The sequence below is a fragment of the Sardina pilchardus genome, chromosome 24, assembly GCF_963854185.1.
Source record: "Sardina pilchardus chromosome 24, fSarPil1.1, whole genome shotgun sequence".
In the NCBI taxonomy this organism is placed as follows: Eukaryota; Metazoa; Chordata; class Actinopteri; order Clupeiformes; family Clupeidae; genus Sardina; species Sardina pilchardus.
In genome coordinates, this window is record NC_085017.1 from 20,467,756 (window position 1) to 20,484,505 (window position 16,750).

The 16,750-nt window shown below is 42.5% G+C and overlaps 1 protein-coding gene across 1 annotated transcript; it reads left to right on the top strand.

Moving 5' to 3' along the window:
* Window positions 1-927: 927 nt before the first annotated feature.
* fndc5b (fibronectin type III domain containing 5b) lies at window positions 928-13,105 on the top strand. The gene is made up of 5 exons (XM_062530232.1): window positions 928-1,037; window positions 5,621-5,736; window positions 6,139-6,337; window positions 11,907-11,996; window positions 12,945-13,105. Exons 1-5 carry the CDS (start codon window positions 968-970, stop codon window positions 13,082-13,084), a joined length of 615 nt encoding a protein of 204 aa, XP_062386216.1. The 5' UTR covers window positions 928-967; the 3' UTR covers window positions 13,085-13,105.
* Window positions 13,106-16,750: the final 3,645 nt, after the last annotated feature.

Genomic DNA, 16,750 nt, shown 5'->3' on the forward strand with positions numbered 1-16,750 from the left:
GTGTGCATGTTATCCCTTGTTAATGCACAAACATAGGCTGTGCATATGAGCACATGCTTGTTCTAACATCCTGGAGATAACTGGCCAAAGCCCTGAAGAATGAATTAAATAAGTGGGCAAAATACATGTATCTGTATCCTTGCTATGCTTTCTAAGTTGCTGAAATATCAGTCTGAAAATTGGTTGAAACAATTCACACATTAAATCATTAACATATCAGTTTCAAGTAATATCAAATCACATGTGACTGACTTTGCCGGTCTGGGCAGCCTCCAAGTAATTGATATAAATGACTGGCTTCAATAAGATTAATGCAATATCTTAAGACCCCTGTGTCCTTTATCATTTGGCACGAGTAAAGCAGGAGGTGGGAAGTCCCCATCTGCAGTAATATCATTAAATGCTGACTATTCACCCTAAAAAGGCAATACAAGGGTAGGGAGACCGGCGGGAGGGGAGTGAGGAGACAATGAATGGGCTGGATTTAGGAGGTCTGACGGTGACTGCACGTCCTATTCTGCAGCACTCCAGTAAACTCGAGTGCCACAGAAATACACTTTGGCACAACTGATGGACGCGCCATTAGGCACAACAGCTTGTTTGCTACTGTATGGCACAAACTAAAGCGATCCGTCAGCAATTATCAACGTCGACGCTGATGAGCGAGGCTCGCTTCCCTGCAAAAAAGCAGAGGTGCGTAGAATGCTGTACGCGCGTCTTGAATGCAGAGCTGGATGCGCTGTCCCAGGTCCTGTAGGCAACCCAGACCCCCGATGTCGCGTTTCTGCGGCAACTACGGAGTTTAGACCTGACACCTTTCCTGCAAGGGGATAGCCAACGCCAAGAGCAAGGGAGCATTAGACAGTCGTGAATGTTTTACAAATACACGGCGATCTAGCTGTTCACACAACCAAGAGTAAATGGGATTCAACGTCCTCCGAACAGAATGTAAAGATTTATTTGAAGGATGGAGGAAAACGGGTTCAACGCTGCGTTACTGTTTCTTGGCTATCTTTCTGTGTCATCAGTTGATGCCGGTAAGTTTGCATTTACTTGTGTTTGTATGGCTATTTACGTAATAGGCTACCTGTTAATATTTCATTCGACATGGGCTTTCCCACAGCTTCTGTGGCGTCAACCACCGTTTCATCGAAAATAGTGGATGATATGCTGTAGAATGCATGTGCTGGATTTATGAATCATCATCAATGTCGGTATGTTGGGGTTAAAACAAACAGCCACCGTTGATAAATCCAGTCGAGTATTACTGTGTGCGTAAATGCGGACAGTGGTTTCAAATTGATCATCCACTACCTGTTCAGCGTCACTACAAAGCAACAGTGGTTATCCCCGCCATGGCATGCACGGTACAGAATTGTGCACAAGTTTAACATAATCTTATGTCAGCCATGTGTCGGATATACTACTTTTGGAATAGGCTTTAATGTGCAATAAATCAAATCAATTCGGTGCCGACATGCAGTACCAAATTCGCATGACACACGCACCCTCGGATGCGCCCCAATTTTATACAGTTGAGCCCAATGTAAGGTGTTAAGCATATGGCAAGTGTGCCATCAAAACAAGCGAATACCCTAACTATACCGACTCTGTGACTTCACAGAATGTTGACTACGTGGGTATCATCCACAATGTAATCATTCAATCAGTTGTAAACCTACAATACCACAAAGGCCTTCTTTAAAATCATCAATTGTAACTGCCAGTAAGGAACAAGATGGATAGCAGGCCTGAGTTGCTGATACAGATGTCTAGGGCAACATTTGAAACACATTTAAAAAAAAAAAAATCAAACTGATGATAAGAGGGTTGATGAGGCAGTAAATGTTCATGCACTATGGAGCGTTAAGATTGTACCTGAAGATGGTTATTTATATTCCAGGTATCTTGACATGGATCTAAACAGGGTGGCTAACATGTAATTTGCTGTACTGATACAAATGGACAGATCCAAACATTAGGAACTGTGGTTCAATCCATCACTGTTATTGTGGTGTTATTTGCAGAGTAAGCTGTTCACTGACTGACTATCAAGCGTACTGTACCAAATATGTGCTCAGTGGCGATTCAATAATTTCAGGGTTAGAAAAAGTAAGCCTACAAGTAAAATGTTTTTCAGGGTACTTTTGTTTAGAGAAGTGCACGGCACTAATATAGTGGATTACATAAGTTCTTCTCTTTGTGATATAACTCTCACATCTAGCACCAAGAACAATAACAGCAGCACAAGCTTTACATGAAGCTGAAACACTTACATCTTATCCCCAAGCACTACTGTATGTGTCGTTCCTTTCCACAGTGGTGTTTCATAACACTCTGGTGGAAGTATCCTTTGAGACAGACAAGCCCGTGCAGTCTGGGGACAAGCACAGATCATCAACACTGCACAGAGACATACTGTAGAAGTGCAGGCCTACGTGCATATTTCCTCTTAATTGGGGAATAACCCAGTTAGATGGCAGCATACAGTAGGACTCCTAAGATACAGAGGGACCTGGGAAAACAGACGACCAGGCAGACACAGGATGCGTCAGCCTCACCAAGGCTCACAACCTCCTCACAGGCGTTATATGACTTTAGGCTATGTGTGTACTGCATGTGAGAGACATTCCCCAGTCCTATATATACTGCAACACTGACGACAACTCAGCATTTGAGGATGTTCATATTCATGTGGAGATGGAGTTATATCTTGACTTGTATGACTTTGGCATAACAGCTATGGGATTACTGAGTTGCTGTGCCGAGTCTGTGGCCATGTGGATAGCCATGGTTTGTAATGCGAGACACACTTCACTACTCCAGTTATAAAAATACTCAAAAGAGAATGACATTCGCAATTAAAGCCATAGCTATTGTCAATATCATATTCAAAACCATCATTAATAGGATATACATTTTCATGTTATGTAATCAATGGTGCGTTTACGCATCTTTTATGAGGCAATGCTGGTGTTTTACAGAGCAAATTTAAAAAGGAAAGCATTATGAACAATGAAAAGTGACATGTTTTACTACAGGGTTAAAAAACTAAGAGGTAGCCTCCCTCTGAGAGGCAGTGCAAACACATTCCTCAGAGAGGCATTTTAGGTCATAAATATTTGATGTGTGGTTTATTCTTTTTGACTTCTGATGAATTTGATCCTATTTAAAGTTTTTTGGTAGAGCACAACATAACACTGAAAGGCTTGACGGGGTGATGCAGTCTCAGTTTAGCTCAGCTCAGCTCAGTATATTTGGTAAAGTGAGTCATATCACACACTCATATAAGTTAAGCTATATGTAACAGTCAAAACTAAGACATTCCAAAATACAGTAGGACTTCTGGTAATGACAATATTGCATGTATTCATGAACACAACACACACACAAAAAAAATAATGAGCACCTTATAACAGTCAGCCTCAAACGCTTGCTCAAATTTAAAAAAAAATTGCAGTAAAATGTGTCCTGATCTTTTATGTTGTCCTTCAGTGCAAGGAAATTCACTGTGTTCCTCTGACAACTCATAAAAAAAAACAATAAAATAAAATAAAATAAACCACTATAATGAGGATATCTCTATCTGAATTACAATGTACAAACTCCTCATAATTCACAGTGACATGTTGAATGGACATTGTTTACATTAACGTCAAGCACGTGAATGCTCAGGGTCAAATAACAAATGTCTACAGTTCATTATCACCACCAAGTAAAAATGTGAGTGGCATGTTCAAGAAGTAGTCATAAAGAACTTGACAAATTACCTGTGAACAGATTTTGTTAGGGTACTATAATTCTATGACCTTTTTTTCCTACCGCAGTTGCGTGTGTTCAGTGATTACATCTGCCTACTGCTCCACTCCTTCTCTACACTTTCTGATTGTTTGTGATTAGACACACATGAACAATGACTGGGGAGACACTTAGCTTAATTTGTCTTTGGCGGGTGCTTCACGTGGTTTAAGTGGGGAGTGAGAAATCAGTATGGTGACCGTTAGGAATGAAAATAGAATAAGAAATTGTGAACACTGTTGAGATGATAACACTGCTTTTTGGAAACATCACAACAAATGAAAGGTTAATTAGCAAGACAAGTTATCGAGATGCTGATACAGCTGTCTCATTGAATTGAAAATAAAATATTAAGTAAAAAGGTCAAACTAAATTTGCTCCTTTTCCGCACACAGTGCCATAGTCAAAGATTTCCTCACAAAACAGTACAGTAACTAACCATCAGTGTCTCCCTGCACATGTAATGGAGGAGATATTATTGTCATTCTCTTCTGCACCGCACTCAGGCTTTTGTTGAAGCAGGATCATTCAGTACCGGTAAAGCATTGACCACTGGACTTGGAGAGGCCTCCGTTAGAGACATTGGCCCATGGGTTAATCAATAGGCATTTGTCTTCGGGCAGACTAATTCCCCTCCAAGGTGCTTCTGTGCTCCATGCAAGACATCCCAGTATGTTGTGTGTGTGTGTGTGTGTGTGTGTGTGTGTGTGTGTGTGTGTGTGTGTGTGATGTCTTTCTGTGTCTACCCATGAAATGCACTGCAGACGTGTAAGGGGCATGGGAACAATGTGAAAACACAGCTAAGAGATATAGGAAATCATTTTCCCAAAAATATCCCACATGAACCCTGCTGAGATACTTCCGATTCAGCAATAGGGAACTGCAGATGAGACTACTTGGCACTGTTTCTGTGGGCACACATTCAAAACTATTTCCCTCTCTCTCCTTGTATGCAAGACTGAACGCTTGCAAGCAACGAAACAAAGGCATGCAAATAATAACTGAAAACACCACACCACACCTCCACATCCCTCTCTAATTGGTTTGGTGGATGTGATCCAAAGAGCTGTTATTAAGACTGTACACAAAACATATGCTCTTACTATTTGTAGATTCAGGTCACTCGTCTGGGTCCCAATATGTCCTCCTAGCAGACAGACAGAATGAGCATGTTTTACTGTTTTGTTCCATTTTTTCATATGGCAACACCTTGTTCCAGACGTTATAATGTGCTTCCCGATAAAGATTTAGTTCCCCACAGGAGCTGTAATAAGCCTCAGTGCAATCTATAGTTTATACACAATAGCAATAGCAATTTTCTTAGTTGCAGGATCCATCAGGCATGGTGGCTACCCCTGATAATAACCTTGCCTGTACTCCCACACAAGTAAGTAAGGGGGAAATGTAATAGAGGTATTGATTGTCTGTGAGTTTTTAGAAAGCAAAGGAGAGCAACAAAGTAAAGCTTTGACTCGCTGAACCAGATGGTAGAACTCAACAACACATAATGTGGAAAGACATGCAGAGAGAGTGGTAGAGAGAGAGAAAGAGAGAGAAGGAGAGAGAAGGAGAGAGAGAGAGCAAGCGTGAGAAGTAAAGCCCAAGAGGACATGAACAAGCAGAGAGAGGAAACAACCTTTTCACCTGAGCTTCATCACACTATTAAAACCACTTTTCCTCTCAGCAATGTTGTTCAGTTGCTCTGCTGCAGTCGGCAAAAAGGAAACAAACAAACTAAAAAAAATAAAATAACTAAAATCAAGGACATGAGAAGATGAACGGCTTTGACAGCTTCTGCTCTGACCGTTACCCTTTTCTCCAGACACCCTGTCCGCCCCACTCAATGTGACCATCGAGTTAAAGGGTGTGAACTCGGCTTTGGTGAAATGGGACATCTTTGAAGGGGACCCTGTTATTGGGTTTGCCATCACCCAGCAGGTATTGTATGTGTGTGTGTGTATGTGTGTGTGTGTGTGTGTGTGTGTGCATGCATACGTGGGTGTGTCTGTGCATGTGTGTGAATAAAGTCTGGGAAGATGTTAAAGCCACAAAACCGTATTGCAAGAACTAAAGGCTCTAAAAACTAAAGGCAAACACAAATAAAAAACTGATGCAGTTCCAACTGTGTCCTGTTGTGTTTGTCAGTGCGCAAACACATGTGCAGTATATGTGTGTATTTGTGTATTTGTGTGTGTGTTTGTGTGTGTGTGTGTATTTATGTGTGTGTGTGTGTGTGTGTGTGTGTGTATTTATGTGTGTGTGTGTGTGGGTGGGTGGGTGTTTGTGTGTGCGTGTGAGTCAACAGCACGTTCACTTCTCCCCACCATGGTGTTTCCACAGAAGAAGGACATGCGCATGCTCCGCTTCATCCAGGAGGTCAACACCACCACTCGGTCGTGTGCTCTGTGGGATCTGGAGGAGGACACCGAGTACATCGTCCACGTGCAGTCCATCAGCATGAGTGGGACCAGCCCGCCCAGTGACACCGTGCTGTTCCGCACGCCCAAGGAATCGGAAAAACTGGCCTCCAAAAGCCCAGGTCAGTCTTGCTGGTCAGCCCTCCGTGATTCTGTATACTTCAAAATGTGCATACGCCAACATTTTGTGTCACTGTCCATGAAAGTAGTGCCGCATTGTGTTCACACCTGCCTGCCTGAGATACAAGAGATTATCCTGAAAACATATGGAGGCCTAGCCTGGCCACACCCACCTACATCTCCTTTCAGGGAGATACTAGTCTTGAGCACTATGGGTGCCTCTCAACATCCCTCCTCGATGCTCGGTCATCCAGGCTCGTTCCCACTGATCTATAACTAACACTGGATAGACTATCCCATTGTTGCCGCCCCATCATTCTTTATCTAGATCAGTGAGGACGAGGACCAAGGAAGGAAGGGAGGATCTATAAAACACAAATGAGAGGCACCCTATGATTCACTAACGCTTCCATCAGACCCCAAAACAGTCAGGCCAATCACGAGAGGGGATGACGCGTTCGAAATCGAAAAAGTGATGAACGGTAGTTGAAATCCCTAGCTCGGTCCTACCATACTCATAATTACCACACATTCATAATGTACAGAGTCTGGCCACTTTCCATTGCCAAGCGTGAACTTCCGTGAATGTGAATATTCTGTTGCTGTTAAAACTATTGGATCTGCCCAGAGCCACTTAGATCTGCCATAACCAATCGCTAATGTTTGGTCGTGACGTTACATGCTCAAACTAGCGCACAACCTCATCGTCATTGTTCTCAGCTACTCCCTCTGTTCGCTGATTGGACCTGCAAATTTTTGTCTTCAGAAAGCCCGCGAATATACTGTACCACCGACCCAGACACCGTAGTGAAGTGAAATGAAAACAGAGCGGAAGTACGTAGGAAGGGCGGAGCCAGGCTATGAAATTACCTGCAGAGTGCAGACATAAAAAAACTGCAGTCAGAAGAATGTGTACTGTATTTACAGCAAACGTAGGCCTACATACATCGTTTTTTGACATCTGATGCTGTTTATTGTCAGTTTGAAAAGTTTAGGCACAGTAGGATTTCCATGCTAGTTTTGGAAACATTTCCCAATTATGAGTCTGCAGACTCTATTTTCAAAGTGAATGTGTGGTTTGTGAATGTAGAATGCGTGAGAATTGTGTGTGTGTGTGTGTGTGTGTGTGTGTGTGTGTGTGTGTGAAGCACAAGTGAAAACACAAGTGGCAACAAAGGCAATGATGTAACACATTACATAACTTATTTTTAAATTGATAAGTGCCTTTTTCTGTGCTTCATCCACCTTTCAACACTGACCACAATATTGGCTAAACACGATTGTCCCCTACTTTAATCAACCTCTTTATTCCTCTAACAGTCATGACAAATGGACAGGCACTGACAAGGTTATACGCAGCTGCTACATAAATAGGTTACAGTAAAGAACAGACCCGAACAGACATCCCCACTCGGCACACACAGAATAATTTTTCCATCCGGACAATTTGAGAGGCCGTTGCACAACCATTGCAAAGTGGCCCTTTGAAAAAAAAAAAAAAAAAAAAGCTGCTGTCGGAGCTATCATTTTAAACAACAATTGTTCACTTTTGTACATCTTTCCCCCCATTAATTTCCCATTTGCAGCCTTGGCCTTCTTATCTGGACCTCATAATATTTCCAATTTCATGTTTCATAATCTATTCACTGACCCATTTCTTCCCACAAACTTGTGGCAGGGGAGAGTAATAGAGTGCAGGATCATCAGCAAGGGAAGGGGCCTTTTACAGCAGCCATTTTATGTCCCTAAGCCAGTGACCAGTCCAGTCCTCCATTTAATAAGTGCTTTATGTAAAAGGTCGCTACACTGCTGGACGCTAATTTCATACCCCAAGTATGAACCAAAAAGAGTTATGAAATCCTTTTTTTACAGACATGATTTACACCAAATTCTACTATTCCAAAGGAACATTTTACACAGGATGCAACACTCTTCACATATTTTTAATGAATCTTTTTCTCACACTATCATCAAATGCTTGTCATGACAACTGACTTTTCCTTTCACTCTACTTATGTTTGTAGTAAAAAAAAAACAACAATAAGAAAAGAGCACAAATGTTACAAACTACACTAAATGTCACTTCACTGTATTAGCACGTGTACAGTATATTACACAGTGATACGTGAACAGTCTGTAACAAAGACATAGATGAAAAAGGCTTTTACACTTAAACAAATGGTGGCATCATCCACCAACGCTATCAGTGTCATTTGATGCATTTGAAGAGCAAATGCCTGGAGCATTGGCAGTGCTACAGTATGACACAGCGCCAGGGCTGGCTGAGGTGTTAGTGTAAAACTGAGACAGATTAAGTCTGGCAAAAGGGACTGTGTTAACGCGAAACTCAGAGGTCTGTAGCGCCGGCCCGTAGTGCTTTTAGAGGACATGCTGCAGAATGAGTCACCTCTTTAAAAGAACTCCAACTCTGGAGCCTACTCGACCATTAACGATTTGCAGTGTGGCTGTATGAGACAAAAGCCAGCATGTTTTTCCTCCTTCTTCAAAAGTACCAAAAAAAGTACAAACTCTGAAAACTTTTTAACAAACATACCAAACAAACATTCGGAGAGGATGCCGATTGCTATTACTGTTGATCACGACATTAATGAACACAGTAGGTTGGAGGTTTTAAAACACCTCTCTCTGACTCGTTTAAGACATGTTTGTGACTGTGTGACAGCAAGCGTCTGGCATACAGTACATCAGCAGTCAATCGCGTCGCACTGATTCTGAGACACGTTTGTTAAGGCCACTTGGCCAATCATCGGCTATTAAGGTCTGGCACCATAATGCTCCACTTAATGCCACAGTGGTGGAGCTGAGGCTAATGAACGCGGACAGTTTACCTCTCTGCCCAGCTTGTGGTGGTGTGGCACCACGCTGGGCTTTGTCCTTCGAGGTCCTGTGGAGAGAGAAGGAGAAAAGCGGCGAGAAAACACCTCGGTTTGATGTGGGAGGAGAGATTTGTCCGCCTCCATTTGTTTGGAGACGAGCTGGTGAAGAAAATCTGAGGCATGGGGGGTGGGGGGGGGGGGGGGTACAGGTCTGCTCGCTCACAGTGACTTTTGACAGCTGCCACAGAGCCCTCTTTGATTTCGTTGATGTTGCAACGCACACCTATGCTCAGTCTCTTGACTGTTGCGGCATGTGTAGACACCTGAGCCGTCTTTTCTGTTGCAGAGGACGTTCAATCATGCACATGGTCTTCTCCTTCAGATCTATCTAAAAGAAAACATGCATCTACTGTACCTCTCTCACTGGTGGAAGGCTGCACTCTTTAACTTCCAACATTACTGACGCTGTGATATGCCCCTCTGGCAGGCATTTCATGGAAAACTAAGAAACTAAAAAAGAGAGAGTGAAAAAAAATAAGGGGTGTGGGCATGCCTCCACAGACTTCCTTTTCCCCTCTGCAATGAAACAAAGTGAAAAGAATGAAAGAAATCAGGGGCCTGAGAAAGAGAGATACAGACGCTCCAAAAAAAAAAGAGTAGCTCTGAAACACCCTCCCTCCCTCCTTTCTCGACTGCCTGCATCCCTCAGCTGGATCAGACAGCGACTCAGACAGCCATGATATTTGCAGTATGGCAAGTGCCGCAGCCATCGACAGCCTGGGCTGTGATGTATCTGGAGAGGGCTCTCGCAGGGCAGTCTCGCCGAAGGAGGCTGAGAAACAGTGGAGGAAGATCATTACATGAATCACTGTGCACGGGCAACTGCAACCCGGTCCCCACAGACCTGCTCATGGGAGCGTACCACAGCACTTCTGATGGTTAGATTAAACCCATCGAGCTGAGAGGAGGAGTCTGAAACACTCAAACGATGCTGCAGCGTGTTTAAATAAAAAAAAGCTAGTTGTGTTCAAGTAGAAATTGAAAGCCAGGTTTGTTCACAGTGGAAGCTGGGTGACACTACCACTGATTTTTGTCTGTGTACATGATAACCGGTATGTGATATCTTTAGTGAGGGTGTCTCTGCCAGTGTTTTATATGTGTTTGTGCATCTGTGACCATGTGTGTTTGGGTAATGATGTATGAGTGTATGACTTAACGAGCCCTTTCCTCATTAGTTCACAAATTATGTTTGTACGGTATGTGCGCTTATCATTTAAAATCCCATTGAAGGAGGACATCCAAAGGCATGTTGTACTGCATGCACACCAAAAGTACGCTATTTGACCAATATAAACGCTTAGAAACACATACGGTATTACAAAAAGGATTTGTGAGGACATACTGAACTAGTGAAAATAATCTGGCACCATCTAAAATAAATCATTTAGACTCCATGGCCTATAATGAAGTAATTTGAATGAAAATCAAGTTTTTGCAGATTGCATAGTTTAGATGTAAATTCTAATCCAATTTTATATCATCTAATAATTCAACAGCAATAATTCTGAATAACTCAAAGCCTTTCATCTTTTCAATATATCTAAATGCTGTGCTGTTCCCTGAGGTTGACAAGACATCAATCAGTTACTATAAAAAAAAAATTGAAATAAAAATGGTGTGTTTAAATTCTCAATGGAACATTTTGCCTCTTGCATGAAAATGGCTGTAGGCCAACCCGCAACCATCTGAGTCTGAATAAACTGAAGACAGCAATAAAATTATACTAACAAAGGATTCACGATAGCTCCCACAATTGATGTTAGAAATATGTGTTTGGATATGTGAAGATATGTTGAATTGGGAAAAATAATCTGACCTAATCTAAAATAAATCAGGCTTCAGGGCAAAGTAATTTTATATCTTTTCAGATCATTGAAGTGTTTGATGTATTTTAGATTTAAATTCTCATCCAAACTGATACCATCTTACAATCATGTTGGAAATACCCTCCAGAATTTCAGCAACCATCTCAGTGTATCCATATGCTATCACATTTCCAGAGACATCACAATCATTAAAAATACACGCTATTTTTGTTTTCACTGTACTTTCCTCAATCAAACTTTTTGCCCCCCACACAGGAGGGGCGGTTGGTCATCCCCACAAGTCTGCATTCAACAGAATAATAGCGCAGTGGAAATCCATTATAGCCCGTCTCTGAAAGGATTCACAAAAAGTGTCTACAATAGATTTATAGAGGCTTTCAAAAACCATTTTTGTTCCCGTTTTCACATTCAGTGGTAGGAATCACTAATGGCCCTAGCGTGTGCATTTGTCTGAGAGCACATCCTTGTCTATTTCCAGTCTCAATAGTCTTCTGGTTTATTGCATTCTTATCTTTCTGGGGTAAACATGTCTCTCACCCTCTCTCTCTCTCTGTGTGTGTGTGTGTGTGTGTGTGTGTGTGTGTGTGTGTGTGTGTGTGTGTGTGTGTGTGTGCGCGCGCGCACGCATGTTGATTACTGCAAGTGAAATCTGTGTAACACAATTTAATCTTAAATCAGACCTATATATGGTTGTTGTTTATTTCTAGCAAGATATTTCGTCTTAGTACGTTAGAGTATTTTCACTTGTTTCAAGACATACTGTATGTGTTAGTACTGTACATCATGCATGTGCCTACTGTATGTGTGTATGCATGCCTCTGATCATCTTCCTGTCTTGTCTCTCACAGATGAGGTGACGATGGAGGAAGTGGACCAGGCTGCTCAGCTGAGAGCTGGAGAGCTCATCATCATCGTCGTCGTGCTGGTTATGTGGGCAGGTAAGGCACCCAAGAGGTCATCTCCAATCCCATCCAGCTCAATCAGGCTACAGGCTGAAGTGCATCTACTACAAGCACTCGCACACCTAGGACCATCTCAACCAACGGTACTGTGGACATTTGTTGTTTGCTCCAATGAAATAAACATCATTCTGAGCTGTGTTGATATGTGATAAAAGATCTGACTAATGTGTTTGGCCTCTGGAAAAATGTAGTGTTTTCTGTGACCACTTGCATATTTCATGTGCTAAAATCTGATTTAAAGATTCATATTATTTCAAAGACATTTTATGGTGCCACTACCTTTTGTATTGTTTATAGCTGTCACTATTATTTATTTTACAAAGCAAGCTAATGTTTTTGTATTGCTATGCCTAAAATGATAATATAAGCTCATATAAATCCTACTCTCTGTGTGACTGGTGAAAATAGAGTTATTATGGCATAACACAGACTCTGTAAAAAAAAAAAAAAAACCCGGGCTATCTATGCAATGCAATATTCAGGAAAGCATCCAATATGTATGATGTTTCCACACGCAGCTCAGAATCCAATGCTACAAAGCACCGTAACGTACAGTACAGTAGAATCAAACCTCCCAAGGGCTTTGAGAATTCTCAACTGATCGCACTACAAAGCAAATTAGCGTCTCACACTTTGAAGGAGAAGTGTGAGCTGCTTTGGCCTAATTGGGCCACGAGGGCCACACTCCCTTCACAGCAGACCCCATCAAGTCTGTGCATGTGAGATCGGAAGTGAGTGTTTCACATAGCATGGTTCAGTTCAGGTGACTTCAGGTCACAGAAAAACTGAAGCCCAATCCCGAGATACCTACTTCACCTTGGCCTTCTTGCTTTCTCTCATTTTACAACCTCCCTCACACGCGGTACTAAATTCCTTCATACTCCTTCACTCCCACCCCTCTCCACCCTTCCCCATCCCTTCCAGGTGTGATTGCTCTCTTCTGCCGTCAGTATGACATCATCAAAGACAATGAGCCCAACAACAACAAGGACAAAGCCAAGAACTCGTCGGAGTGCAGTACCCCAGAGCACCCAACAGGGGGACTACTGCGCAGTAAGGTCTAAATACATCCCCCCTCTCCCGGCAATAACAGGCATCAGCCTCAGGACAGGTAACCATGGTATATCCTCTGATCACAGCACATACAAACCACATCACATGTCTTATTGTACACAGAGATTTGAATTCACACAGGTCAACACTCTAATCTGAAGGAACAGAAAAATGAGACTGTACAGCATCAGTAGACACCCACACACACCAATTATGAAGAAATAATCTTATGAAAAGTAAGAAAATACAGTTGGCAAAGAAGTATAAATTTAGCAGCTACTCCAATATATATGTAAGTGCTTGTTGTAGCAGGTTATTGAAAGTGAGAGTGCCATAATAATTAATTAAATGGTAAAAGCCTGCATGCAATATGAATAGAGTGGCCTTTATAAATCCTTAATTATTACATTAGATTACATAATACCAAGGCTGCTCAGTTGTGAGAGCATTAAAAGTTAACCGGACCGGATTATTCCTGTTCTTGCCCTCCACAGAACTTTGACATGTTAGAAAGCCATGAAATGACATCACCACCCCATCTTATGACGGACTTCCCGGCTCCATCTTTAAGACTCCTTCGAGATACCCTTAGAACATCAAAACAGACCCCCCCCCCCCCCCCCCACCCTTTGGTGCTTTTCTACTCAGCCTCTATACCATGTAAGCACAGTGGAAACGAGTGACATTTGGGACTCATAAGGACTTGGAGACCTACACAAGACGGGTGTGGTCAAGTGGTCTAAGGGATGTCATGGCGGAGGTTGGGTGCGTGGGTCGATCCGAAATGGCCGCCCGGCAGTGACGAGTGACACGGCACGGCACGGCACGGCACGGCAGGAGCACGTTAAGGAATCGGAAAACGTTGGCACCCAGAAACAGCAGCAGCAGCAGCTCCAGCTCCCTCTTGCACAAGCTAGCCAGCCAGCCTCACCAGGGAGATAAGGCTGAGGGATGGGCCGGCCTCTGATAGAGGTGGGCTTTGGAGGAACTAGAGAGGTACTTTTTACTGAGGAATGGAACGAGGAGGGGAGAGGAGAGAAGAGAAGGGGGGACAAAAAAAAGAAATAAAAAAGATTTGTTGTTCTGTACCCTTTCTGCTTTTTACCCTTATCAGTCCGAGAACAGGATTTAGAGCTCTGGCCAGACTAATGCTGCTGAAGCCAGGACTGATGATAAATATATACATTCCATTTATCTATCTACCTAGTTCAGTCTATTGATCCTTTACTTGTCCCCCTGTTTTCTATTTATGTCTCCCTTTCAACCATCTCCTTTTTTTACCATCAACCAAAACTATCTTGGTTGCTGTACCCTTTACTTACCCTCTTCTTCCCCAACTATTTTCCCCATAGATCCTCAAGCACCTTTGTTTAGTGGTGCAGTGGGACCCCCCCTCCCTAAACACCCTCTAGCTCTCAGGGCACTCGAGCACTGTCCAGAGACACAGCAAACAACAACAACAACAACAACAACAACAACAACAACTACAAGAGTCACGAGCACCGCGTCAGCTCTCAGCCTGAGTAAATGGGGCTGCGTTGCTCGGACAAACAAGGACAGGTCACATATACACGACACATTCATATAACTTGCAGAGTATCTATTTAGTCACTTGTGTATCTCAAGTAAGGTTGCTGTCTAAAATGAGCACATTTACTGTACAATATTTAGACTGAATGTTGGTCCTCATTATCTGTCAAGGTGTTGGTACTACTATCGTTTCTGCTATTCTGTCTGGCTTTGAGCTATTTTAGATCGCATCCCTTTATGAGCAGTTTGAGTCCGAGTCTGTTGGCTTTCTGTCACCTCGTGATGACAAGTGCGTCAACGGAGGTTCTGCTGAGCTCACCGGTCTCATGAGAGGTATTTTCATTCAGTGGCGTTAGCAGCAGGAACAAGGGAAAGGCTCAGGATATTCAGAGTTTATCAGAGCAGTCAGCGGGGCAGGCATACTCATCAATCACCCTCGTGAGGGCTAGAGCTGACTAGACTGGAAGAAAAGAGTAAAGTCGTCAGTAATGAAGAGCTGTGGAAGATCAGAGCAAAAGCAGTGTGTGGGGAGAGTAATCCACTGGTGTGTGGCACATCCTGTCTATACAGGGGCTGAATTGAATTGTATATGAACTAATAGGCTATATGGTTGCATTTCGGTTTGCTGTATTCGTTGACGATCTACAAAGATGTTTTTTGTTGCAAACATTCTTGTTGTTATTCCTCCTTTTTTAAATTTTGGCTGACTGATTGTCTTTTCAACAAGTTGTTTGGTTGCACCTCTAGCATGAGTCTTTTCAACAAGTTTCATGGTTGCAACTCTAGCACCAACAATGGGTGAGAGTGGGAGGCATGTTTCTGCATGTAACTCGTTACAAATGAGATACTACTATGGATGTAGCCCTGTTCAAAGCCTTCTTCAGGAGCAATTTCAACCATAGTAGATTTGCCATATAAGATCTTTACACCAAGTCCGACAAAAATTATGAGATGGATGTTCGACATTACTGACAAACAGGGAGTGAAGTCATACTGTGGCTAATCTTTGGTCATTTGATATAAAACATGAAACTCATATCTTGGCCAATCTTGCATTTGACATAATGTGAGCGCTTACAGGCACTCCCATTACATAATGACATCAAGTTGCCCAGACAACTACCCCATCATCACAGCTTTCAAAAAATACAATATTTTGTATTTTTTGGGAATGCCTATATTTTAAAGAAGTGGCATATAAAGTAAAACCATGACTATCTAGAGAGAACATTATAATTCAAATGTAATCAATATGAAGTTACAAAAAGTTTTAGTTTTTCCCAATTGATACCGGTAGCAATTTATTATATTTTCCATAGCTATTGGCATTGGAATGTGCAACAAATGTGGTCACTGTTAGATCCCTAACCAAAACCACAAGGAATGTAACATCCTATCCTGTGTGAAAATCTATGTTTTTAAACAGTGAGGAGATAGTTTGTTTCTGATAAAATGGCCTTTATATTTTACTGGAGATCTTGCTCTGGGTTTTGTCCTCCAACACAAAGTCTTTGCTAATAAGCTCATCCACTATCCTTATTCAACAAGGTCGAACTCTAATGGGAGGTCAGACTCATGCGAGTTTGAGGTCAACCCTACAGGGAGCACCTAGCCAACAAAATGTATTCCTTTCGCCACCTGCCTTGGATTGATTACTCTGTTAATCAAGTCCGTTGAAGGGTACCTGAAGGAATCCTAGATCAATTAAACATGCCCCAGACCAAACATGCTACTATTGCTCCCTAGTTGCCATTGCCATAGCGACAGGATCAGACATCGCCCCTCTCTGTGTGCCTCTCTCTCTCTCTCGCTCTCTCTCTCTCTCTCTGCCCACACACAACTCAGCATCCTCATTTTTCACCATCCTTCTCTCTCTCCTTCCCTGCAGAGGCAATATATTTCTTCTTTAATGACTGCTAATTAACCTTGGCTGTGGGCGAAGAGAGTAGGCGGGTGGCGGAGTGAAAAATGGCTGATACCAATATTGTTTTTGGAAAGCTTACATAAGAAACAGAAGGGGATCAGGCAAAAAACAGAGAGACTGAGGGAGAAACTAACAGACGGGTAGAGACATAAGGAGAAAGAAAGGCTGAACGTGGAGGAGAGAGAGAGAGAGAGAGAGAGAGAGAGAGAGGGAGAGAGCGCGA